The 25,659-nt window shown below is 43.2% G+C and overlaps 1 protein-coding gene across 11 annotated transcripts in view; it reads left to right on the forward strand.

Annotated features, from left to right (window-relative positions):
• Positions 1-25,659, forward strand: part of REEP1 (receptor accessory protein 1) — a 70,942-nt gene that overhangs the window by 11,200 nt on the left and 34,083 nt on the right. For 9 of the 11 annotated variants that reach the window (XR_012587023.1, XR_012587022.1, XM_074587293.1 and 6 more), the window contains exons 2-5: positions 15,691-15,763; positions 18,851-18,927; positions 20,975-21,095; positions 22,755-22,868. Coding sequence is in view for 9 of the 11 variants with exons in the window: in XM_074587293.1 (XP_074443394.1) it covers positions 15,691-15,763; positions 18,851-18,927; positions 20,975-21,095; positions 22,755-22,868 (385 nt within the window). In the remaining 2 variants the exon portion in view is untranslated. Of the gene's footprint in view, positions 1-11,846; positions 11,912-15,690; positions 15,764-18,850; positions 18,928-20,974; positions 21,096-22,754; positions 22,869-25,659 lie in introns of those variants that run through there. The other 2 variants (XM_074587294.1, XM_074587301.1) reach the window with 1 other exon arrangement.

The raw sequence follows: 25,659 nt of genomic DNA on the forward strand, positions 1-25,659 counted from the left end.
TGCAGCTCTGCTGAAGTCAGTGAGTGGTGTAAATCTACCCAGGTCAGAATCCCAAGGTTGTGTTTGTAGCCCAGAATGGTGAGGGCCTTGTAGAAGGTGCCGGCTGGATCCTAGAAAATTGAATATTATAGGACGGAAATTGGCCAGTTCAAGACAACAGAGGACTTCTGTTCCTGAGCCTCATTTAAACTGCCCTTTGAAGAGTGACAGATTGAGGATAGAGGGCTCCCAAAGGTATGGTTCTGTTCTGTCAGGATAGTTATTTTATGCTTTTTTTCATTTTACTGTTGGGAATGTCATCACTAGATTGGCATATGGCTTTACCCGTACTTCAACAACCAAAGCCAATCAAATGGGCTGTCCCAAGAACTGTAATCAAGATATCTCTGACCTCAGATCTGGAACTCTCTGTTTAGCTTCGCTATTGAGCTTCTCTCTAGTAAGTGTTAATGCCCACCGAAAGCTGAGGATGGAGAGTATGACCACCTTCTCTTTAGATTCAGTCAAAAGAATCCTAATGCCTTGCTGCAGACCACCCAAGCATGTATATTTTAAAAGCTACTTTAATTGTGTCAGATGGGGAGAAGCTCTCTTATTTCTCATGCTTCATCCCTGTATCCTTGAAGACCTGTTGCAGAGGATGCTGCACATTGCAGCATGCTGGCTAACCATGGCTTGCTGTCACTAGCTCTTTGCTTGCATCCCTGATTCTGGCTATCTTAAATCCCATCAGTACTGCTTTGCAAGCTTTCCGGAACTAAGAATCCCAAGGGCTTGCTGACAGCCATTTCCAGGGCCTAAGGGGATGTGACATCCATGACTGATGTTATAGACCCTATGCATATTTCTACAGATTATTCCTAGATCAGTGCAGAATGAGCAGAGCTGGTCAAGAGACTACATACAGCCAGAGTGAAAGATCTTGCTTGCTGTCCATGAGGCAGGACGTGCATTTTAAGTACATAAATACTATGCCAGATTTTGCACGGTACTGGAAACCAAACCAGTCTGCTTCCCTTGTGGTTTGTGTATGATTCATAGTTAATCTCATGTAAACCCACTCTGTAAAATGTGCTTCCCCCCCGCCCTCCTCTAGGATTTACTTGTAGGTTATTTTTCCTCTCTTTGCTAGAGTGTGTCCTGAGGTTTCTGTGCTCAGATAGCTCAGCATTCTTTTTCAATTATTATTCTGCTGAGGTTTGCAGATAATTGTCTGTAATAAATCAGATCCCTGTTCAAATCGCTATTGTGTTTTAGGTATATTCTTGAAACCAAGAAACCTCACTCTGGGTAGTCGGTCCCTAAATGGGTGAAGTCTGTGAAGACCCAGTTCTCAAGGCACGTTTTATACAGCTACATATTTTGTTTGAAACAATTAACCATTTAACTTCAAAATAGCAATGCCTTGTTTCTGGAGAGTAGCATTTGCAATACTGTCATCCTTCTGCGTGAATCTTCTTGCCTGGGAAGGAGAACAAACACTGGACTGTGGCATTTAAACCAGCAGTATTACAATGAATAAGAAGTGATAGAAAAGCATACATAAGATAGCAGGCAGCGTGGGCGTTCCCACAAAAAGTACGAGCTGCCTTCTCAAGCAGCTGCTTGCTTAGAAATCTCTGTAACGGACTTGGAAGCATTGGCTGCCTTTCCCTTTGCTTTCCTCTAAAGTTATTTCTGTGAAGCCTCCATCTGTCTCCTAAGCCTCAGTTTATATTTCATTTTATATTTTGCGTAGCTGCCGGCTGCAAGGTATATGCGTGTAAAAGAAGGTGAGAAGGGAAAAGAGGTGAAGTTGCTAAGCCAAATGAAAGAGAAGATGCAAAGCCTTTACTGTTCTGATTTATACAATGCACTGACTTTTTATTCAAGCCCAGAACAAAGAGGTATTCCTCACGGTGTAGGAATGGAGCTATGCCTGTGTCACAGGCTTTGATCTGAACACATTTGTGTTTGGGGAAATGCAGACTAGAAGAGGGTGGAATGGCTTATCCCTTTTATTCCCTAATGCTCTCAGTCAAAGCCTGAAATTCAGAAAGATATGAGAAGTCTGGGAGAGATCAAAATTGAATGCAAATGGGAACATGACATCTGTGAGAATGAAGATTGAGTATCTGGGTATCAATACTGCTGTCTGGAGACATTAAAAAAACCTGAGCCAAACCCTGTCACCTTTTCAAATTGTGAGACTGAATTTTAAATCCTGACTTTTATAATATGTATATATACATGTGTGTATGCGTGCATCAGATCCTTTGATTTGTACCCTCAACCTGCAAGATCGTTTGTGTGCTCTTTTCTGAGAAACCATTAAGTCTGAGAATTTATTTTGAACTGAGATGTTCCTATAATCGCTTCCAAGAAATCACCTGATGAGATTAAATAAACAAATGTGAGAATTGGCAGTACTAAGATGGGCTCACAGAGTGAGATCATCCAAGTGTAATGATGGAGGTGATAAAAGCTAGCACAGAAGCATAGCCTGGAAATTGCGACTTCTGTTCCAGATTTCACGTTGGCTCTACCTGGGCTGTGACCAAGCTGCTGATTTCCAGTGGTGAAAACCATTTAATTTCCAGCACAGTCAATGGAACCAGTAGATGTTCATCATCTCTGAGAACCGCCTGTTGTCTCGGGCTTCTCTAAAGATTGGTACCCTGGGGATCTCTCTACCCAAAATCTATGATTTCCAGTTGATGTTGTGAAGCTCTCAGTATGAAGTGCTATACCGTGATATGCTTCAATAGATACCTGTCCTTGCTGTCAAGTCTCTCCTGCACTGTAGGTAATAGCTGGTTGTTAGAAACTGTAATGCAGATGAACTTTAGTAGTGCTATGAAAATTGGTGTAATCTCAGAGAAACCCCTTCCTCTGTCTTATCTTTAGTTAAAGACCCAAAGTTCACTTAATAAAACACTACAAGGACTGAAATCTAGAGTCCTGGGTGTAATAGCAAAGTGTTTTAACCTGTTAAGCTTCAGGGAGAATCTACATTAAGATAGGAAAACACCAGAAATTAAACAAAGAAATCAGGTGTTGGTCAAGAAATAAAAAATCTGGAGATACTTAATGAGATAAAATGATTTGGGAGGAGCTGCAAAATAATTGTCTTTTTGTAGCAGAAGAATATTCAGTTATGGGATAAATCATGATGTAGGAAAATTAAGTAGATGTAAAGAGATTCCAAAGTTCAGAAGAGATGCCTTGCATTTTAAGAAACATCCCAGAGTGCTGAGGCAATGTGTCTGTATTTGTCTTGATGTGTACATTTGTACATACATACTCTTTGTTGAGCAAAGAACAAAGACACTTTAGAATCCTGTGCAAACTGCAGGAGTTATATCTGTCGCATGCACCTGCAAAGTGAATTGCAAGTCAGAAATTTTTAACTTGGGCTGTGGTTCTGGGCAACATGAAACTATTACTGAGGGAATGGCATGAATTTTAGAGGCTATGCAACTGCATCTCCTCCTATATTAGTACACCCACACTTTATGCTGGTATGCTCCAAGCCAGAAACAGTGACAGTATCCTGCCCAACCCGTTAAAGACACAACAGATGCAGCTTTTGCCTGTCAGCACTGCAGGATGAATGTCCAACCAGGGGAATACTCAGCTGGGCCTATGAGAAACCAGCCTGTAAAATGGGGATACGAGAACTTAATTGTTTCCCCAAGGCTTGGAGAGAACTAATTGAGGATGGTAACACTTACAGAGATGCTGATATTTCTGTGCCTAGGGTCCTGCTATGCACTCAGTTATAGTCCTGAAAAGCCTCTTAGTGTTAGTCAGAGAAATGAAAGCTTCCTGAATCCTGGGGGGTGTTATTTGTCCTGTTAGTAACATAGGTGAACACTTTGAAAGTGCTGAATATAATTCTTCTTAGAATCAGTTTAATTTAATATTTCTTTATTTAACCTGAAAATACAATTCTTCAGCTTCTAAAGGATGCATTTAGGCACTGAGGTGGAGATTGTCATTTAAGGAAGCTCATTAAGGAAGTTTTACCTCAATTAAGGCTTTGCTGGACGTTGCAGTATCTGATCCTTTTAAAAATGATCATAGCATGACTATTGGCCGTGTGTATGGATAATCTACTTTCTCCATGAGGTTCTCAGCTCCAGCAAAAGAAAGAATGTGTCATTTTTATCTCCAGATATGTGCCATGGGCTATGGTGTTTGGTATAGAAGTAAATAAGCTGATGATGACCTCTCTACTAGTGGCTTTATGTAAGAATAGACCACGCAACACCATTACCATAAAACCATTACATTTCACAGCAGTGCTGCACCATTAATGACACAAAGGCTTACACTGTGATATGTGGCTGCAGAGATAAGAGAAATCTAGCTGTTGTTCTAGCTCACCAAAATTGGCTAAACAAGGGAATCAAAGCTGTAGGTGTTTGTAAATACTCATTTCATCTCCCTCACCCAATTTTTTAAAGCTCTTTGCTAATGGCAACCTGGTCCATGTTAAGTCCCAGAGTTAAGACAACGTAGTACTGGTCTTCATATACTTCCCTTGGCAGTCAAGTTTTGTTTTACAGGTAGGTAAGTGAGGTTTGTACTACTGCAACAGCTTATTTGCAGCAGGGTAAACCGAGCATTTTCAGAGTCCTGCTGTAGTGTGACATTCATTAATTGTTATTCCAGGACCCCAGCTTATCTCCTTGGGGAGACCACCACTTGCAGAGGAAAAGGTGTGATGTGGCTGAGCAAGAAGGTTCTCCAAGCAGCAATGACAAGTCCCCTCATCATTCAGGGAGTGGGTCCCTGGCCCTTCCCTGATGGGAAGGGTACAATGCTGCTGTTCTCCAGATCTCGATACAGGATTGGTTTAGTAAGAGGGTTAGCCAGCAGATTGAGGAAAGTGATTGTTCCCCTCTATGTGGCAAGCGTGAGACAGTGTCTGGCTGGAGTAGTGTGTCCCGTTTGGGTCTCCATAGTATAAGGAGGGTACCGACAAAGTGCAGTGAGTCCAGTGGAAGAGGACTGGAGCACATGGTGCACCAGGAGAGGTGAGCAGACTGAGTTTGTTCAGCCTGAATAGGAGATGCTGTAGAGGAGATCTTACTACTGTCTTCAAAAATGTGATGAGTTGTTACAGCGAAGATACAGCCAAGGTTTTTTGGAGGCACACGGTGAAAAGGTGAGAGGCAATGAATGCAAGTTGGAGCAAGGGAAATTCTGTTTGTGTGTAAAGAAAAAATTCTTCAAAGCAAGGGTAAGCAAACATTGGAACAGGGGTCCGGAGATGGAGATACTAAAAATTTGACCAGGCAGGTCCTGAAGCAACCTGATGTGAACTTGAAGTTGGTCCTCTTTTGGATTAAAGACTTGTAGAGATCTCTTCCTACCTAAATTACTCTGTGATTCTAGTCTAAAGGACACATTTCTTTTTCTTACATTACATTCACCATTCTTTGTCTTGAACAGTTTCCAGTGGCACACTAAATGATATGTCACATGGGTTTTGCTTGTTCTCTTCTCAGATGGGAGTGTGGGGAAGAAATGTGTTTACAATGGTTTTGTTTTGTGTTGATGGGCTCTTTTTAATATCTAAGCTGCTGTTTGTTGATATGCGAGAATGTGGGCTGATTTACATCTGGCAGGGACTTGGTGCCACTCCTTAGGTGCTGGGTGAGTCTGATTCCTCTGGAGTCAACCCCGGAGGAAGTTCTCTCACTCTCATCACTAGGGCTCATTGGAGGCTCCTTGGCACGGAAGCTGAAGTGTTGGCTGTCCCCTATGTTCTTCAGGAGAACTTCAGGGTATTATTAGGCTCCCCTACCTGCTGTTTTTTGTCACTTATCCTAACACTGTGGTTTAGGCTTATTCACTAAATGGTCATTTTTCTTCTAATTTATTTTAATTAGAGACAAATAATTTTATTGGTAGTTGAAGCTGAACTCAGAGGTGTAGCCAGAAGCTCTGATTATTCATTAGTGATCCGTGGCTTCAGTGCAGAGGCTTGATTCCTTCTGATTTCTGTTCCTTTATGTCTAGGTTAGGCTGGAGGCTGGTCTGTATCAGTTTAGCTCCAGCTGGAGATCTCTCTCTCTCTCTCTCCTTGTTTATCTCAGTTGTACCATGCATTTCATTAAGATGCTGTTATTAGCTGTATAAAATGGAGGGATTAAAAAGGATGAATGAAATGAGAAAAGACCCTGGAGGAAAGAACTCTATTAAATTCACACTAGAAATCCTTGTCAAATGCATATGAGAAAAGACTAGAAGTCTGTCTTTTTCAAGCTGTGTGACAGTGTCCCATTTTACTTTATTTCCTTTTCTAAAAAATTTGTGCGGGTCCTAGTAAAAAAAGCAGGTGCCCAACCCCTCCCTAAAACCCAGTTATAGTACCCAGAAGAAACACCAAGCTGTGTTTGTGGGCCATAAAGAGAAATGAGGTTTGCATGGCCCGTGAACTCCCTGCAATGTCGCAGCTGTTATATATAGCACATGGCATTCTGATACCCATGCTAACGAAAGCATTGAGATGGTCTCAATATTCTGAAATTACCTGTAGAATCATCTTGCCTTAGTTTCTCTACACTCTTGCTTTAAAACTGGAGTTGAAAAGTGGGTATTATTCATGCCTCGGACATGAGTTTCCTATATAATTTCAAGTGGGTCTCACTGTCCTTATCACTTAAAATAGACATAAACAAACCACTGATGAAATAGAAATAATCAGAAATCAATGGAAGTGCAATCAGCTGTGATACTCAAGTCACTAATATTTATACTGCACTTTGAAATCCTTCTTTGAAATGTGTTATCCAAATGAGAAGATATGTTTTGAAGATGGGTGTGGCGTTTGGTTGGTTCGTTGTTTTTTTACTTAATTAGGAGTTAGATACCAACTCTGGTACATAGAGTTTATGACTGAGTTGGGCCCCATATGCTTTCAGCGTGGCTGGTCCCTCCAAATGTTTGGTCTTCTAGTTTTTCTGGTAAATGTTCTAGAGTCCTTGGAGATGTAAGTACTTATGGTCAGTTATGGATGGAAGGAGTTATGCTGTTTTTTGTTAATTTACTAGCATATTTATAGAAATACCCAGACAGTAGTAAGATTTTCTCCTCAGGCTGTTTTGCACCAAGCTGGCCATGACCCTACCTGTTACTATACCAAACTGCTCTCCTTGGATGGTGCAGAGATCTAACCAGGCTTTCCTGTCCTCCTCCAAGAGCTTGTTGAGATCTTTGAGACCCTGTGCTACTCAAAGCAGCCTTGGGACTGCTCGATTTGTGTCTGTGTATTGAACCATTGGTAACCCATGAGAAGTCTAAAGCCATGAAAAATTTTGCTGAATATTTGCGCCAAAGAAGTCTTTTGGTTTGATTTTTAAATTACATCAGTGAGTTAAAATATTCCTTGCACTTTGTTAAGCACTTCTAGTAATATTCTGTCCCTGGGAAGCTGAAGTAATGTTACTCTAAGGAGATTACGTTGCAATTGATTTGGACAAGTTATAATTTAATTTTTTTATTCTTATTTTCTGTCCCGTGAGTACAACACTAAAAGTTTAAAGAAGTGTTTCAGTGAGGAATAGACAAACAGGAGCTTTTGTGTTTCTCACCACCTTCTCAGTCAGCGGTAGCACTTACGGTTTGATGGTGAAAGACTTCTATGACCTGAACTGAGTTTAAGGATACAGAATATAGGATTATGCTCTAATTTGTGATTTCTGTATGTATTTATGTTTCCTAAAGGTTGATTCATGTAGCATCAGTTAAAATAACTCCAAAATAATACTTGCAGTGTGATCTGTATGGTTTTGTATGAAAATAATGCAGAGCTGCTTTGTTGATATGCAATCCATATTTTATACCTTTTTTTTGCTTAGAAATTAGTTTGGTTAGGTTATATGTCTCTTTCTGTGCCTTTTTGTATCATGAGCCTACCATAAATCTGTAGGCTAACTCACAATACAGATTTTAAACCATCTGTCATCTCTGGAATATAATGTCAGTGCTTCTAAAGAAGCCTTTTTCCACATAAACATCCCCCTCTCCAGAGTCAGGAAAAGCAGCCCTTCCCATTTAAAACATACCATTTAGTTTTCAAATTGCCATTTATTTGGTTTGGAAAAAGACAGGCCTCTCAAAGCAAGAACTATACGGCCAGTACTGGATAGAGAAAACATCAGGGGCACACAGATACTAAGCCCTGCCTTTTTGGAGCAGTGAAGCTGGGTGAAGATCTGACCCGGTCACATAGCAGAGAATGTTTTCTTCTCTAAAAGGCACAGATTTTATTCTCCTCAGTATCACACTTTGATGAATTATTTCTTCTCCCTCGAAAGGGTTGGAACGAAGCAGTGGGCTGTGCTAGTGCTGGGAGAAGACTCAGTCCTGTGGACTCCTTTCTCCTGTGGTCTCCTGCAGAGCCGAAGCACGGAGAGGGGAGGAGCAGCGAGAGGGCAAATGCCTCCGATGAGGCCCACGAAACACTATCTCTTGCAGGCAGCTGCTCAGAGCCTTATGGTGTGTGCCAGGCGCTGCGTTCCTATCAACTCGCAGCTTCTCACCCATAGGTTGGGGCCCCACACCAGCCCTAGAGACTCTCCATGCAGACTCCTCCTTTGAAGCATTGCCTTGGGGGCAAACAAATTCCACTTAGCTTGTCAGCAGTCCATCTCCGCTGGGCCAGGCAGCTCCACTGAAGGCAGCGTGAAGTAGAACAGACCAGCTTAGTAAGCCATCTACCTGCAATGTATTTGTTTCCTAAAATAGCTGCAGAGCCATGGGGTATTTTTACAGCAGCTGCACAGGCCTTTTCTGTTCTGAAGGACTGTAAAGAAAACTTCAAAGTGTTAGCTTGTGTGTAAACTGATGCAATTCTGCCTGAGTTTGGAGACAGCCTGGGGTAATAACCCTGGGAAGGATGAAGTACCTGCTTAATCTCAGTTGGGCTTTAAATATGACAGTCAAGAGTGTCAGTGTAAATATGATCTCTGTGAGACCCGTCACTGCTGGTAGTTTTAGTAGGAACATCAGGTTTTAGCAGTCATCGGGTGCATTATCTTAATGATCCCAGTATTTTACAAGGTCTCTCCATCAGTAGTATTGTTATTTTAGCATTTCCATCTTCTGCTTGTAACAAGAAGTGCGGAAAAGGAAATCACATTTATCTTCTTCAGACAAGTCTGGATGTAGGATCTCAACGTGCGTAAACATAATAGTCGTGTGATAGCTCCAGGCTGGCCAAGGCCACTTCCTCCACCCATCCTCCTCACCACATCTCTTCACCTGTTTGTGCCTAGCTGTGTTCTCTTCCAGCTCCTATGTAAAGAGTGCCCTGGCTGAGGATAAAAAAAAAAAAAAGGTAGTGTCAACTGGAGAGGAGTATGTGTTTCTTTGGGAGGATCAAGACTGCTTAAATTAGAAACATCAAGGACAGCCCTTGCTCCTGCTATTTCTGCTGGAAGGAGAGTCGGGCATCCCTTTGCCCCACAGGTATACCAAGAAAGGCGTTTAGGTTTCATCAGCCATTAGGTTACATTAACCAAGCTGAAGTTTGTAGTTTGCTTCTGTAGTAGCCTGTCTGAGAAGTCAGAGGTGGATCTGGATGGAAAGTGGAGTCTTTGTATTAGATGCTGAGTTCTGAGCCTGCCCTCTCTTTCCTCAGCGCTGTGGGTTTGCATGGGGCTTCAGGACAGAAGAGCTAAGCAGGTCACCCACTGAGCAGGTGGGAGCAGTGTTTCCTAAGCAGAGGGATGTGCTGGGTGACTATTCAAGTGGAGCTTTACACCTTGTTAATACCCGTGGAGGCGGTGTGCGACTGGCCACGGGTGCAGCTGCACAGCTGTCCTCAGCACTGAACCAGCCCTTCTTGGATGTTTGATTCAGTTCAAATGTGTTTGAAGTCAGCCTGATCTGTCTTGGGGTGTCAGGGTCCAGTGCTTTCCTCAGGATTTTTTTGTCACTGAGGCACTGTGCATCTGTGATGTTCTCAGAGTTGTATTGGGATGTCAGGCTGGCATGGCCGAGTATCCACATCTCCTGGGACCCAGGGATGGCATCAGCTGTCACCCTGAGGGTGAACAGGCAAGTTCGCGGCTGCCCTGGAGCCACCATGCAGGACCTATTCTGCTGCAAAGTGACCACTAAGAATCTGCAGGAGCCATCTCCAAGGGAATACCAGCTTGGAGCTGGCCTCCTCTGCAGCTGGTGCTTCCTCCACTTCAATGTCTTCTTGGATATCAGGCATTTGGCCTGTCAAGGGGCCCACATTAACCCTTTCCCTGACCTTACGTGCGGCTTATTTTCACATCCCCAGCTGTTGGATTTAAACTGGGAACCTTTGGTGCAAAGACAGTGACATTTATTTTTAATCTGTGGCATTGTGTGAACGTTAATTTGGACGGATAATAAGGAATGCAAACCCATTGGCACCCTTCTTGGCGGTTGCAGCGAGGAATGCTGGCGTGGTGACAGCTCAGCTGCTGCTCTATGTGTAAGAAGCACGCACTAGCCAGTGAACATGTTGAGGAAATAGGAAATATTTCAGTGATTTCTAAATGTGTCCATCCCTGTGTTTGAGCAGAAGTTTGCCATCTTGGCTGCTGTGTGCTGATGATATGGAAACATTAGTTATCTCTGGGTAAAATAAGGGCTGTTCTATTTGTATTGTAGAAGTACAACGTTCTAAATGTTTGGGCAGCCCAAACACCACTGGTGGTATGGTAACTAGATGAGCAAAACTTAGATGGCTTGGGATGTGGATGGCACCATGCTGATATATTTGTAACAGTAGGTTACCATCCAGAAAATACCTGTGTGGTTAAAAATACACAAGAGAATGTGTATGCAGGCATTTCTGGGGGTAACCTGAGTCCTGGCCAGTACTCCTGAGAATCGCTGAGAGTCTTTCTATTTATTTCAGTGGCTGCTCTACAAAATGGGAGAGTTAATTTTACAGGTAAATGTCTGCAAAACCAGCCCCCTCAGGAGGAAAATAGCATCACCAAATCATCAGAACTCAAGTCATTACGTGGGGCCCTTCCAGGTCCTGGTATGGGCTTTGATGGTGATCTAAAACCTGGATGCTATTAGGAATATTCATACGCCTGGGTTAGCCTGTGCTCTGTGGTGGTTACATCACTGTGCTAGCAGATCTGGAGAAGGAATATAAGGATATAGTAGCCAGGGCTGGCTGCAGCTGTACTGGTAAGTGGAGACAGGAGGAGGTTTGGTGATGGTGCGGCCGCTCTCCTGGAATATGACAGATATTGCTAAAGAGGAGCCAATAGTTCAGTTGCTTTAATATTCCCCTGATAATCAGGAAACTCCACAATACGGGAAGCTTTGTCCTTTCCTGTCTCACTTAGTGGTAAACTTGAATAATGAAAACCAAAACCAAACCTTATATCCTATGTAATGTAACTATATAAATAAATACAGTTATTCAGTTCCACAGATTAACTCCTGGTGACGGAGAGGGTTTCTCCCCTCCTTTTTGACTTTGTTCTCTTTATTCAGTTGAACATCCCTTACACTGCATCAGGAGTAGAAGCAAACAACCTCAGTTATATGTCTTTGCTGCAAAAGAAAGAATCACAGCATTTACAGTCACTCCTATGGATATTTCCCGGTGTACTTCCACACACTTTCGTTGCCCTTCTCCTTTCCCTTTCTCCCTCCATCGTGTCCCTTTTGACAAAGAATGACTGGAAACACATTTAGCGTCCAGATTGGGGATTGCTGCTGCTGATGTGCCTAATAGGATTATAAGATTTTCAGCATTAATCCTTATCCTGTTCTTTAGAAAGACTAACCTTTTACTTAGATTTTTGTCTCCTGTTGCACAATTAATTGACTCTTCAGTGATTTCTTTACAGCTGCTGTTTTGCCCTTTTTCAAGGCGATTGTGAGTGATGTGTGTAGACTTCCAACATGGAGCAGTGTAAGAATTCTTAAACCGTTGTGGTTATTTGTTTAGTGCTGCAAGTGAGCTTTTCTGAACTTGCTGATCAATGTCACTACTTCCTTGCCTTTCCCTATAACCTTGAGGGTAGTTTTTGTTTTAGGCCCGACTGTAGGAACACATCTCTGCAGCTTTAAACATAGCAACTACTCAGTCAAGCTCTGGGAGTCCCTGGTTTGCTGATCAGGATGTCTGCTTCTGCTGTTGCACAGAGGGTAAAAGAGCCAAGGCTTTCCAGGGCACATAGCTCATTCAAAGGAGCTTTGAAAGATGGAAATGGGTGGGGAATGGGTTGACTCTGTATTTGTAGCCTGGTTTCCTAAGGAAATGAGGCTTAAGCAGTCTGTTTTTCCACTGCTGCTAACTTTTGGATCTGCAAAGTGATTGTGGCCAAAATAGATGGGTCAGAGAGGTGTCAAATATTATGTTTCTACATTATTCATAAGAATTAGCTGCTGCATAGGAGATTGTCTCATAGCAGTGCCTGCCAGGAGGTAAAAGCTGCAGTGATATCTCCATAGGTAGGTTGTTAATTTGGCTTGCGAACTGGTGGGCACCAGTCAGGCAATCAATGGGTGTGCCACAGAAGGAATCGCAGCACATGCGGTTTCCAGTTCAGCTGGTAGTTGCAGGAGGGAACTGAAGGTCTGTGCTGCGATTTTGAGGATGTGTGGAGGAAAGCTGAATGTCCTGAGATGTGGTTCAGAGAATGTCAGGTAGAACTGAAGCATTGCAGAAGATTAGAGAAATGAGGAGGAACTGGGGAATATTATGGTTGGAATTTGTGTGGTTTGGGCTGCTGTCTCTCAAACTGTGGGCTGTCAGGATAACTGTCAGGGAACAGCATGTTTTAGAGGTGATGAGCTCATATGCAATGGAGGAGCAAGGGGCACAGGAGCTCCAGGGTGTGGGAGAAGACACACAAAGAAGATTAAGAAGCTCGTGACGCTACGGTCATTAAAGGAGATAAGGGGCTGAGGTGGGGTGTGATAAAAGACCAAACCAACAGTAGGTAGGACCAACAACATTTTTCAGGCCCTGGAAGGCAAGAATAGGAATACTACTTCAGCTTGGTAGGCAAGGGTGACGTCTGTGTGCATGTGTGTGTAAGAAGTGCATCCAGGTGGGATAGAGATCAGTAAAGCACACAAGGGAGGCTGGAAAGGAGACTTAGACAAGGAATGACTTAGTGGCTTGGGCAGAGTGACAAAGAATCAGCCTTGGTTTTGTGTATAGTGTGCAGAAGGAGTGATTTGGCAACAGTCTGAGCATGGGAGTGAAGGAAGGCAGGAATCAACAAAAACTTTAATTACACAGGAAGCTTGGATGAGGGGGAAGAGAGAAGTATTGTCTTCAGCAGTGGAGAGGAACTGAGGGAAGAGATAGAGGATTGATGTGTATGTTTGAATTAAATCAATTGTACTCAAGCCTGATCCAAAGCTCTGGTGAAGACAGTAACCTCAAGAGAATTTTGGAATATGTCCATGTGCAGATATTTGTCTCCAAAACCCTGAATATGCTTTACAGAAATGCCTAAAGGTCTTTTGTAGGGTATATCCAGAGGCTAAGTGACTGCAAGCCACATAGTAAGCTATAGCAGTTACAAGACTGGGATCCAACATTCCTTAAAACAATTTTCAGTCTGGTAAACCACAGCACTAATAAATGTCCATATATGTACACAAATCGCTACAAGGCAATTCAGTGAAACTCTCAATCTCCAATTTAGGGAGAGCACATCACCTTATTAACTGTCCCTTGCTCTGCCTATGCAAAGTTATTGCACAGTTTCCTTCCCTCACAGGAATTTTTTCAAGTGTTTATTGTCTGCAACTGATTCTTTTCAAGTGATCCTGTAAACTGTTTGCTTCTTCAGGATCCAGTTACTTTCTGTTACCAGCACAAACTGAGGAAATGAATATCAATCATTCAGTGATTATTTGCAGGAAATAAAAGCGTGAGATGGCAGCTGGCCTGGGCCAACAAGGAAGGACAGAAAAGCGGTACTTTTTATAAGTAGAGCCAAAAATATTATTAATGTGCTCAGCTGTTAGTTTCTGAATATTGTGGAGCTTTCTTCCTTTTGTGAGCTCTACCTTCTTTGGATTAGGTCCTGCTACCATTGAACTCGGAGGGAATATTTGGTATTGGCTTCAGTGAGAACAGGATCAGGCTATTGTTTGTGTGTTCTTCCTTGCCTTAACTCGTGTTGCTGTTTGTTAAGATACTGCAAAGGACAAAAAAGTGCCCGGTTTCCCAGAATCTTTCTGAGCATTTGTATTTAATCTTTGCATATAGCACTGCCCCTGTGGGTGAAATAGGTTCAGAGCTGACTCTTTCCAGCAAAGCTTTTTGAAGCCAGTGTGAAGCCTCTGTAAAATACTGAATCTCCTCACTCAGTAGCTGCTTTTCTGAAGTCTGCATTGTGCTTCAGGTTTTGCTAAGCTATGCTACAGTAAGCATGATGAATAGCAGGCAGATAGATTGTCTTCGGTCACTGCTTTGGAAATCAAGATGTGTGCTGGCTCACCCCATTCTTTCACAAATACCTTCTTGAGCTACGGGAAGTACAATGGTACACCATATCCAAGAGTGTTAATTTTTAATGTCTTATGCATGTAATGGACTCAACTGTAATTATGAGTCCCACGGCACACAATTGCTACTGGCAGGATGGAAAAGACGACTGTGGGTCCATGTGGCTCCGCAATTAGGGATTGAAACATTGATCATTTCCATTCCCAAGAGCAGTGGAAACAACTAGATGAACTTAAAGCAAAAGCTCCAGTGGAAAGAGGGGTAGTTGAAAGCCAATAAACATTCCCCTGCAATCTATTAAATTCAGACTTTGCAGCATCATCCTACTGCATTGAATAAAACTCACTGAAGCCTGGGCAGGGCAAAGTGGTTTTGACAAGCCGGTGCTTATGTCCAGAATAATTGAAGTGAATAAGCAGCTAGGCAGTGATGCAGAGAGGAGTTAGCATAAAAAAAATCTCAATGTTTTTTCTCAGTAGTGCTATTTTTAACTTACGGATCCTTATTTCTTTCTTACATGAAATCTTGGAGCTGACAGCATCCGTTTCAGACTTGAAAATTAAAGGAAACTGTCTGAAAGAGCAGTAGAGCTGGGATTTTTAGGTCTAATCCTGTTGGCATATATTGGTGGGCAAATTCCTCCTCCCTTGATGAGCCCAAATTGACTTTACCGAACAGTGCAGAGCTCTTCCCTTCAGCAGGTTTAATGTAGGATAAGGCCCAGCATTCAAAATCCTGCGTCAGTAGAACACCTCCAGCTTTTCAGAGTATCAAGTAGAGGTGGAAGGGATTTTAGGCAAATGATTCTCATTTTGTCCTGCCTCTGAAAGCAAGACTCCTATATTTCTGGTGTCACAGTAGATTGTTTTGAAATCAGATTTTTATTTGCCTTTTAAAAGTGGGTGGTCTTTTTTGGTTTGTTTTGTTTTTGTTTGTTTCTTTTGTTTTGTGTGTCATTCAGAAGGTACAGCTATGGAAACCATTGCAAAAGGAAAGTCAATCCCTGCTCTTCATTCATGTCATTGGCAATAGTTTCTCTGAATTCAGTGATGCAAAATCACTCCTGTACTGTACTCAGTGCACTCAAGCTTAAATCAAATTCTAATGCTTTTTACTAGTGCAAGAAACATATTTAACAGACAGGAAAGAAATAAAATCTTCTTCTGTGACAGGAAATCAATTTAATCCCTTTGTTGTTTGTTTTTTTTTTTTTTTTGCAGGCTTATATTTGGCACTCTTTACCCCGCATATTATTCTTACAAAGCCGTGAAATCAAAGGACATCAAAGAATATGTGAGTAATGAAGTTTGTGGCTGTGCTGCAGGGTTTGTTTTCTAAGACTGCTCCTCACCCCATTGTAAAGGTGTTGCCTGTATTCTGGGAAAGCTCGTAAAACAGTCCAAGGGGAAGACTGGCCTGAAGGTGGACTGGCTGATTGCTAGGCACAAGTCTCAAATAAAGAGACTTGGGTTTGTGCTTCTGGCTCCTCTGCAGAGTTGATGTGCTCTTTGACAAATATATGCTATTTCTCTGGTGGTGCGAACTATATACAGCTGACTTAAAAGGTTTTTGGCATCCAGAGCTTTGTGTGTTTTCCTTTGTTTCTGAAGAGCAGCATAAATCAAAGCCTTTTCAAAAAGCCTTGAAGCTTTAGCTGCTCATTCAAAACAAGGATCAGAGGAGGCAACTCGAAGCACGTATGACTGAATCCTCAGATAGAAACATCTTTCCTTGTGGAGCGACCTATTTACAAGCAGGTCTGGCAACTGGGTGTGCTGTCTTGTCCTTTTGCTGAAAAATCTTCCCTCGGCCCCAGTTTGTAAAGGCATATGGGGTCATCGGGGAAAGTGAAATGTGGGAGAATCAAAACCAGTTGGATGCTGTTGGGGTCCTGTAAGATTTGTAGTGCCCTTCACAACCTGAGCACTGGTAACTTCACTGAACCGGGATCAGCCTCCACATCTTGCCTCTTCAATCCTCTCAAGATCTCAGGGATAACAAGTCCATTTTCTCCTCTGGGTAACAGCATAGATGGCTATCCCATTAAGTCCTTAGTGAAAGCTCAAACTGGGACTCGCTGTGGTTGCTGAGATTTTTCCTTTCTGTCAGTCCCCTCCTTCAGATAATGTTTTTAGATGTTCTGAAAATCGTAACTATTACAGAACGTATCAGATACTTAAGGCAAAAATGTCCCTGCAGCCCTTGCACAGCTGTGCTTCTCAAGGTTTGTACACCCTTTCCCTGGAAATGCTGAAGACGTGTGCTAGCATCCCAAAGTGCTGTCTGCCACTGACACTTAACATTTCCGTAGCCCCTTTCTGGAAACTATTTTGTTGAAGGGTCGAATTCCTGTTGGAAATTCAATTGTAAAAGAGGAACTCCCATCAGACACATGGGGACCCGGCCCAAATGTGGGAACAGCTGATCTAAGCCCTGGTCTGCACTTATGATTGTTTTTCAGTTTAACACACCAGTTGTGGCAATACACCCATTAGGGGTCTGATTTTGGGGAAAAAAACCCACAACAAAACAGTAGTAATTTACACTGACACAGTGCAAACTCTTCATGTACTAGTTAAAACTTGTATCACTGTAGTTTATTTTTATTTTGCTTAGTAATAGTAATTTTGATAAATGGTGTTTTAGGCTGATTCAAGCCCATGTGTACCAGGTCTTGGTTTGTGTTTAAAAGTTTTGCTGGCAGTGATGTGTAACTGACAGAACTGTGCTGGCTGTGGGGTTTTGAGAGAGTCACGGTTATGTAAAGACTCTGGCAGAAGCTGCCCTGGGAAGACAATGCTGTCAGGCATTTGGCAGTGCCATTTCACAGCTGTAACACTAAATATAAATATGTATATAAATCTACATATAAATCCCAGCAGAGCAGTTATATAGCTGACAGGTGCTCAGGGAATAATTTCAGTACCTGAAGGGAGACAGAGCACAGGTATTATCCCCACTTCATCGATGGAGGAAGCCGTTTCAGAGCTGGTGAAATCCAGACTTATTGCCACCTCCATCTTCCCTTCCCCAGGGCAGCACCTGGTGTAGATATCCCTCTTGTACTGCCTTATTTTCAGCCTTCTTTTATTCTATTGCAATTATGCCAGCCTTAGGTAACACGCTCCAGTTCTCTAATTCATGGATTTTTGTGGTTTTTACTTCCTTAAGCTTTCTGACATTCCAGCAAAGCTGCTTAGGGATCTCCATTTTCAAATATAGCTAATTAGACAACAAATTTCAGTTAAATTAACAACTTTTGTCTTACCATCTCTTTTCCTTTGGAGACACAGATTCTTAAAGTTTTTTGAACTTTAGGTTTTATAGTTTTACAATGGAAAAAAAAATATTGATGGAGAATAAAATGTTTCTCTCTCATCTCCAGTACTCAGAAATTATTCCTTACATCATCTCTGTTGTGACAGTGCCGCACAAGAGGAGCACCACATCACTTGATAAAAATCACTGGACGTGCTGATGGCATATGACAAATATATTGTTTCTTTGCAGCCCCAGAAGAACCAGTACTACATCAGAGTAGTGTGCTGTGCTTTTAAATGCTGTTTAGTGCTCAGTGACAAAAATCCCCAGAATCTTGAATTATTCAAGGTACTACAGTTTCCCTGACCAAGTCATGGTCCCCAAAGACTCCTTCTGTGTCTGTTGCTACCACTGCAAAGGAGACCGTCCATAAATCACCCACCAAGCAGTCCACCCCGCAGTGTATTTACCATAGTTGAATGCGGTGACGGCACAGCACACGCTTTCACTACCAGTGTGAGGTAAAATGCTCTCACCTAAGCCCCAAGTAATAAGCCGATTTGCTTGCTGTTGTCACTGCAATGGTCTCAGGGTGTGGATGTGAGAAGGCACCACTAATTCAGTAAGATTATGCTCCTGAGCCCTGGATCGTGGGATGGGCATTTACCTCTTTATCTCTCCCTGGCTAGTTTCCCCTGCCTGTAGATATTATATAAGTAATTACATTTGGTCTTAATTGTAGTTTGGCTAACACTCTAGTATTAACCTTTGCTAAGATGAACCAAGTGAGATTTTTTTAATGCCCTGGATAGGGCTGTGGTCCTCTGCTGGCCACTGGAGCTTCCTTTGTAGTGACAGTCAGGCTGCTTGTCTTTTCATGAGACCAGTTCTGAAGGCCATAGTCTTCGATCTGAAGGGCTTGTGTGGAAATCTGATGTGTGTTATATGCTGGGGTGGGAGGAGCTCTGGCATCTTCAGGTCCGTAATAATTGTCAATTACATGGGGCAGGGGGGGAAGAACCTTTTTTCTGTGAGAGTTATTCCGTGCACTTGTGCTTGTGAGAGATAGTTCAAGGCTCTTGGGGGAAAAATGAACTGGCTACTCTTTTTGTTTACCAGGTCAAATGGATGATGTACTGGATCATATTCGCACTCTTCACAACAGCAGAGACATTCACGGATATCTTTCTTTGCTGGTGAGCATCAGATGGGAGAGGTCTTTGGCATGAGATGGAAAGAAAATGGAAATGTTGACAAGGGGGGGAAAAGGAGTATAAAAGTGTGCTGCCTCTTGAACATGGGGTTAGCAGCTTCAGGTGCACGGAGGTGTTTTGTCTGGAGGAGACACGCTTCCTTTCTCAATGTTGTCATAGGAAAAAGCAAGAAAGAAGATGGAACTGCTCAGTGATATCTCATTAGTGAGAAAGCGTTACAAGAGTCTCAGTCCCCTGCCTCTAAGAGAGCTGATTGCCAAGTTGGATGCTTGCAGAAATCATCACGTAAACTGCAGAAGTTTTAGCTGCAGGCATAGGTCTAGACTTACCTAGCTGTGTCTTACAGTAAATACACTGACTCTAGTGATCAAGCAGAAACAGCCCTGCAGCACAGGACTTTGTAGGTTGCTGCATGGGTGGTTGCTCTTGGCATGTTTTGCAGGCCCATTCCTGGTTAGGCTGGGTTCGTGGTTTATTGGAGGACAGTGACAGTCCATACTGATGTGGGCTCTGTAGTGCCAGTGGAAGGATTCCTGGTGACCTCTGTCAGGAGAAGAGCACATAAACACACAATTATCAGATTCGGTTCCTTCAATACGGATGCTCAAGTTTGAAAACGTTTGTTGCTTTGTTGCCCTTTTTAGGAAGGCCTTTCTAGTTGTTGTGGTTTAGGCCAGATTGGCCAATGACGGATGACAGATAGGTCTTATTGCTCTGAGAACAGTTTTCTGCACAATATGCTGTTAATTTCAGAGAGTTAGAAGAGGCTTAGCTAAAAAGTAAAATCACTGAACAGAAAGCTGGTTCTGTTCTACCTCAAACCAGGACACTAGTGGATACCAGTAAGAACAGTAGACTTCAGTATGAAAATTTAACTGTAGTGCATGGCCCTCACCTAAAGCCTGTTCCTGTATAGCACTGCATGCCTCTAGTGAGTCCTCCAGACAAAGGGAATTGGGGGTACTTGGCAACATGTCAGATCTGTTGAAAAGGAGATAAAAGGCGTTATTGTCTCTCTGTCTAATTTGCATGCAGAGCTACTTCCACTGCGTTCATCTGGAGCTTTGTTATTTTGGAGGATCTATTATGTGGGTCTCTTGGGAGGAATGACAGAGGGCTTGTCCAGCCTGTGAAATCAAGTGTGCTGTAGAGATCCTCAATGAGGTGTAAGACCAACCTGGCAAATCCATGCTCAGAGTAAAGCATCGCAGAGGCCCACTGAGTCAGACTTGGATGCTGTATGACCCAGTGGGCTCGGTCACAGTGCTGTGCTACCACAGCAGGAGTCTGTCTGAGTCCAGCTGGGCTGGTGCACAGCCATAACAGGGTCTCTGTGCTGCTCTCGCTTGCACTTGCCTACAAAGGGTAGCGTTGGTTCGTCACACTGCTGGCAGCAACATTCCTGTCAGCATGAGGATGTTGCTAGCTGGCCAGTCTTGAGTTCTAGGCTTTGTCCTCCAGAAAAGAGTCTGGATAATTTAATCTCAAGAAGTCCCTGGCTTGTTGTTACAGCTAAAGCATGTCCTGTTGTTAGTTATTTGCAGTGCTACCTGAAAGCCAAAGTGTGGATCTGCACCTTTATGTTGCATGTTGCTTGGACAGCAAAGGTTCTTGTATTTCAGTTTCAGTCAGATAAGTGTTATCTTAAAAGCAGAAAGGCAAAGAAATGAAAGGTGCATAAATATATCAGTGAAATACCGATTTACTGGTTTGCTCTTTGCTCCCTCATAATGACTGCAGGTGCTATGAAGGCAGCATCTGTGCTCTTCGCATGTAGAAAGCTCCTCTTATCACACAGCAGAGTCTCTTCTACACCATTAAATAATGGCCCTGGTACCCAAGTAAAGATTTACCCACATGCCTAGTTGACATGTAGGCGAAGGTGAGTCAATGTGTTAGGTCTTTGGATTCTTTGGTAAGCAAAAGCTGCCCTAAGCTAGACTGGCCAGTCCCTTCCTGTGCTGAGCATCTCTAATTAAAGGTAGTAGTTAAATTGGGAGTGGACGTTAACAGCTTTTTTTCCTTCTAGGTTTCCATTCTACTATGAACTGAAAATAGCTTTTGTAGCTTGGCTGCTGTCTCCATACACAAAAGGCTCCAGCCTTCTGTACAGGAAATTTGTTCATCCAACGCTGTCTTCAAAAGAAAAGGTAATCACAAATGCCTGTGTCTTCTCTGAGTGGAGCAGATCAACAATGTGTTTAGTCCAGCCCTCGCATCACTCATTTTCATTGAAGGACTGGGAGTCGCTGATTCTCTTCCTCTATAATTTGATCATCTCCTTTTGGTTGGCGTTTTTGGTTTTTGTGATTGTGTGTTTTTAAATACTGGCATCTGTTCAGTGCACTCACACATATTAACTCATCTTTGTGCACTTGAGAAGTTGGGAGGGAGGGGGATAAAAATACCTCCTGAGCTGCTTTGCACGTACTGGCTGAATATATCTGGAGTGTTATGTTGTGGCTGGATGTAATGATTAGAGAAACAGGGTCTGGCAGCCAGAGGTCCTTAACTTTGTTCCCAGCTCTGCCTAAAAAGTCATGCAGCAATGAGACAAATAGCTAGGCCTGTCTGAAAGGGGCTTAGTAAGCACTTACCTGGCTGGGAGACGTACAGCAGGCTGAAGTAAGGCATGTAGTATGTAGAGATCCTGGGCTGAGAAATATCTTGCTCAAATTCCTGATGCTAATTTCGGGGGCAGGAGGGAGCATTACGCTTGGATCATTTGGCTGCCTAGGAGATTCCTGTGGCTGTGAATGGGACATTGCCGGGCAGATCCATTTGGCCCATGTGAATACATGGGCCAAGAATGGCTATCAGTCACACATCAACATGCAGACCACTAAGAAATGAGTAACTGTTTCCCATGTTTAACATGGGCAACCATGGAAGTGAAAGATCTCTGTTTAGCCACAGGCAGTGCATGAACAATTGTGTCTCAGTCCTGACCAAGAACGACAGTAAGGATCAGTCCCCTGTCTCTCTGCTTCCTGGGAACTTCTGCTTATGCTTTTCACAAGTAGTGCTCATGTATTTTGGGTTGCCATCTCTTATCTACCAGGAATAGGGAGGGGAATCACTAAACAGCCATCAGCTTCTCGCAGCTTCCAGTTCCTACTAACCCAGCATATCTAGTAGCTGAGTACTAGAAGTCATTGTTATCCATTATCATCCAGACCCCTGTGTCTTGAGGGAGGGAGGGTGAGGGCAGAAACTTTCATAACTGTTCCATTGTATATTAAGGAGCATTGAAGTCCAGAAGCTCTGGGCCCACCAATTCTGTGGGTATGTTGAAGCCAGATACTGTAATGATGTGCAGAGATATCTTGGATACTTCTGAGACCACCAGTCTTGGACCCAGGGCAGTACAGCTGCAGCTGCCCGGTGCCATAATATGATTCTTTTTAACTATGGGGCAATCCAATTTGTCTTTAGAGTCTATAGATTCCAAATGGCTCCTGGCCCACCCTGGTCCATTCTGCCCAGCTGGGTGTGTCTGTCTTACTTCCAGGACCTATTGGTGGTGGTTGCACTGTGCAAGTGTATCCAAACTTTGGGTCCCAATCTTCCATTCGCAGAATAAAGTTCCCAGAGCCTCCAGTGGGAGTTACTGTTCCCCTGCAAACCTTTCCTCTTTGCAAACATTGGTTGTGAACTTCTCCCCAGCCAAGGTGGAGAAAATGGAGGATGTCTGCCTCCATAAAGATGACCTGGCCCTGCCAAGAGTTTGAGGCTGGAAGCACTCTGAATTGTCCTTATTGTGGTTTTTTTTGTGTGTGTGTGTTTTGTTTTGTTGTCTGCTGCGACAGGAGATTGATGACTGCCTCGTCCAGGCAAAAGACCGGAGCTACGATGCCCTTGTGCACTTTGGGAAGCGAGGGTTGAACGTCGCAGCCACAGCAGCCGTCATGGCTGCTTCAAAGGTAAAGGTGTGGGTCAGGATGGTGACATTAGCATCTCATTTGCATCCATCGCCAACAGCAGCCAGTGTGGAGGGGGAAAGATGTTGAGGGGATGGATTCTCTCACTGGTTTTGATCATGCCTCCCAACTCCACATTCATCAGCCACACAGGTGCCTCTTGGGATGAAGTAAGTGTGGTGCCTTGTGAACCTATAGGAGGTTGGAGATGAAGGATAAAGGCTAAGGTCTGCCTCAGGCCTCTGTTGTGTATTTTCCATCAGTACCCAGGTGACAGCGTTGTTAATGCAATTCTGTTCATCACAGCCTATGCTCTTCATTTTCACTGTCAAAATAGGAGCATGCTTCCATGAAAGACGCTGACATTAGGTGATCACAGTTAACACCCTGGCAGGGAAATATTTCTTTTGGTCAGCACCTTCTGCGGTGAAGGGAAAGGCCATCTGCACCCCAGTTTTTCAGTTGTTGTGCTGAATTGTTGGGAAATCTGGAGGCTCTAGTGACCTATAACTTCGGTACTGACAGAAAGCAGATGTGACCTGAAGTTCATGAAGGCTAAAAGTTTGTCTGCAAGGCTTACACATAACATCCCTGGTGTATAATTGTCTGGAGACATATTTATGTAAGAGTGAATGGGAAGTGACATTAGTTGCTTTTGGAGAACGAGCAGACATTGGATGAGTGGTCTCATCTGAGGAGGTGTATCCTGTATTCTGTTCCTGGTTTAGAGCCAGAACCAGCAAATAGCTGTTATCTCTGGTTTTTTACTTACATAAAAGCTGCAAGGACTTGATAACTGCATTTTGTGGTCCTGCTCTCTGGCCATGGATTATCATGGTTTAGGGTAGTTGTGCACAGAAACTGTACTCTTTGTGTTTTGGGAGCAAGATTTGTATAAAAGATATGGCTTTTATGCAGTCAGATGCTCTTGCAAAAGGACAGTAGAAACATACGGGCAAGGTGGGTACACTGGTATTTGGAAAAATCACAGAATCACAGAATGGTTCGGTTTGGAAGGGACCTTAAAGATCATGTAGTTCCAACCCCCCTGCCATGGGCAGGGACACCTCCCACTAGGCCAGGCTGCTCAAAACCTCATCCAGCCTGGCATTGAAAATGTATGAATAGGAGTTGAAAGAAATTATTTTCCTCTGTCAAATGCTTTTCATATGACCTCAGGTACATCATTTTAGTATGTCTTTGCCTTACCTTGTGTAAAAATGCATAAAACATCCTTAGGAGGCCAAATACCATAAAGCCTATAAAGCATGTTGAATGCAAGGTATTATAGAAGTGGGGAGCCCCTGCGGTGCAATCACAAGGATGTGCAAAAGCTATATCCTGTTCTAAAGAAAAACCCAAAATCGCCTCCCTTTTCCCTGCCAAGCATTGTGCGGCCTGTGGCTGTCAGGCCTGACTCAGTTCTCCTGAACTGTTGGTCTTTAGTGGGGAGGTTCTGCTAACATGGGGACTGATAGCTAATCCAAACCTGGACTGAAACCTGGGATAAATGTGGAGCTAAGGCAAAGCTGTGTATTATATGCCCAATGAAACAACAATTGTGTGATGCCTTCATGGCACTTAACACTTTTACTGCTGCTATGTAAGCCTGGAGGAGTCACGCCATGGACATAAATAGGGCTCTGGGAATGCCTGTTTTGCAGCACTGCCTTTGCTGTGAGTCCCTTCCTACAAGGTGCTGCAGACACTCTGTGCTAGAGCTGTTTTTAGGACAGGGTGAGAAACTATTTGTGAATCCCAAAGAAACTCTGGCTCCTGTTTGGGTAGCTCCTGAATATGAGAAGCTCAACAGTAGCCCAGGCCCACAGTGCCAACCTGTTCATCTCAGGACTGCAACAGTAGTCTTCATCAGCTCTTCATCCTGAATGAACAGTCAGCACCTCAGTTTTTCTTCCCACTGTTCTGCTTTTCTGGTGTTTTTTTTAAGAATCTCACTGCCTTGAAATGTGGATCCACTGGCAGTGGGAAGCTGGGTAGAACAGAGAAGAGTCTTCAGGATACGAGGAAGCAATTGTTTTGCGTGAGTTAATGAAGCTCCCCATTCATTACTGGGAGAAAGCAACTCTGTGCCATGTGTGGTATTGTTTTATGGCACATCTGCCAGCCTAACTTGAGAGAAAACAGTAAAGATATTGCAACCTGTAAATGAACCAGAAGAATCTTCCCTGCATGATACTTTAGGAAGGTGGAAAATGATCATTGATAAGATTGAGGGGCTGTTATTAGATTGATTGATTGATAGACTGATTTTTAGAACAAAGCAAGGACTGTTTATGTCTTCATTGCAACCTTGAAATTTAAATTACTCTGAATATGTGAGGAAAAATAGGACTCCTGGCTTCTTCCACCACTTTGGCATGTGGCCTCCAGCAAGCTGCTGGCTTCTGTGTGCCTCAGGGTCCAGATCCAAGAGACAGGGTGAGCTGATCTGATGGCTCTCCTCCAAAACGGGGTAGTGCTCCTGCTCCCAGTGGATTACTGCGCACCAGCTCTTTGGACCTCCTCAGATTATCTCTAATCTATCAGAAAGCTAATCCAGAAAGAGAAGAAATATAATACTGTTTTTTTGAGCTCACAAATGTGTCTTGAGTGCCTGAGCCAGCACAAGGGAAGGGACAGAACTGCATTGTGAGGAGTATCACCAGACAAATGGAAAGCAAGATCTTCCCTTCCTGGTTGTGGGAAGCAGACAGGTTAGCTCTGCTGCTCATGGAACCACACCCTTAATACATTTAGACTCTTCATGCTGTAATAGTCAGGAATGGTTAAAGCA

The sequence above is a fragment of the Larus michahellis genome, chromosome 5, assembly GCF_964199755.1.
Source record: "Larus michahellis chromosome 5, bLarMic1.1, whole genome shotgun sequence".
Taxonomy (NCBI): Eukaryota; Metazoa; Chordata; class Aves; order Charadriiformes; family Laridae; genus Larus; species Larus michahellis.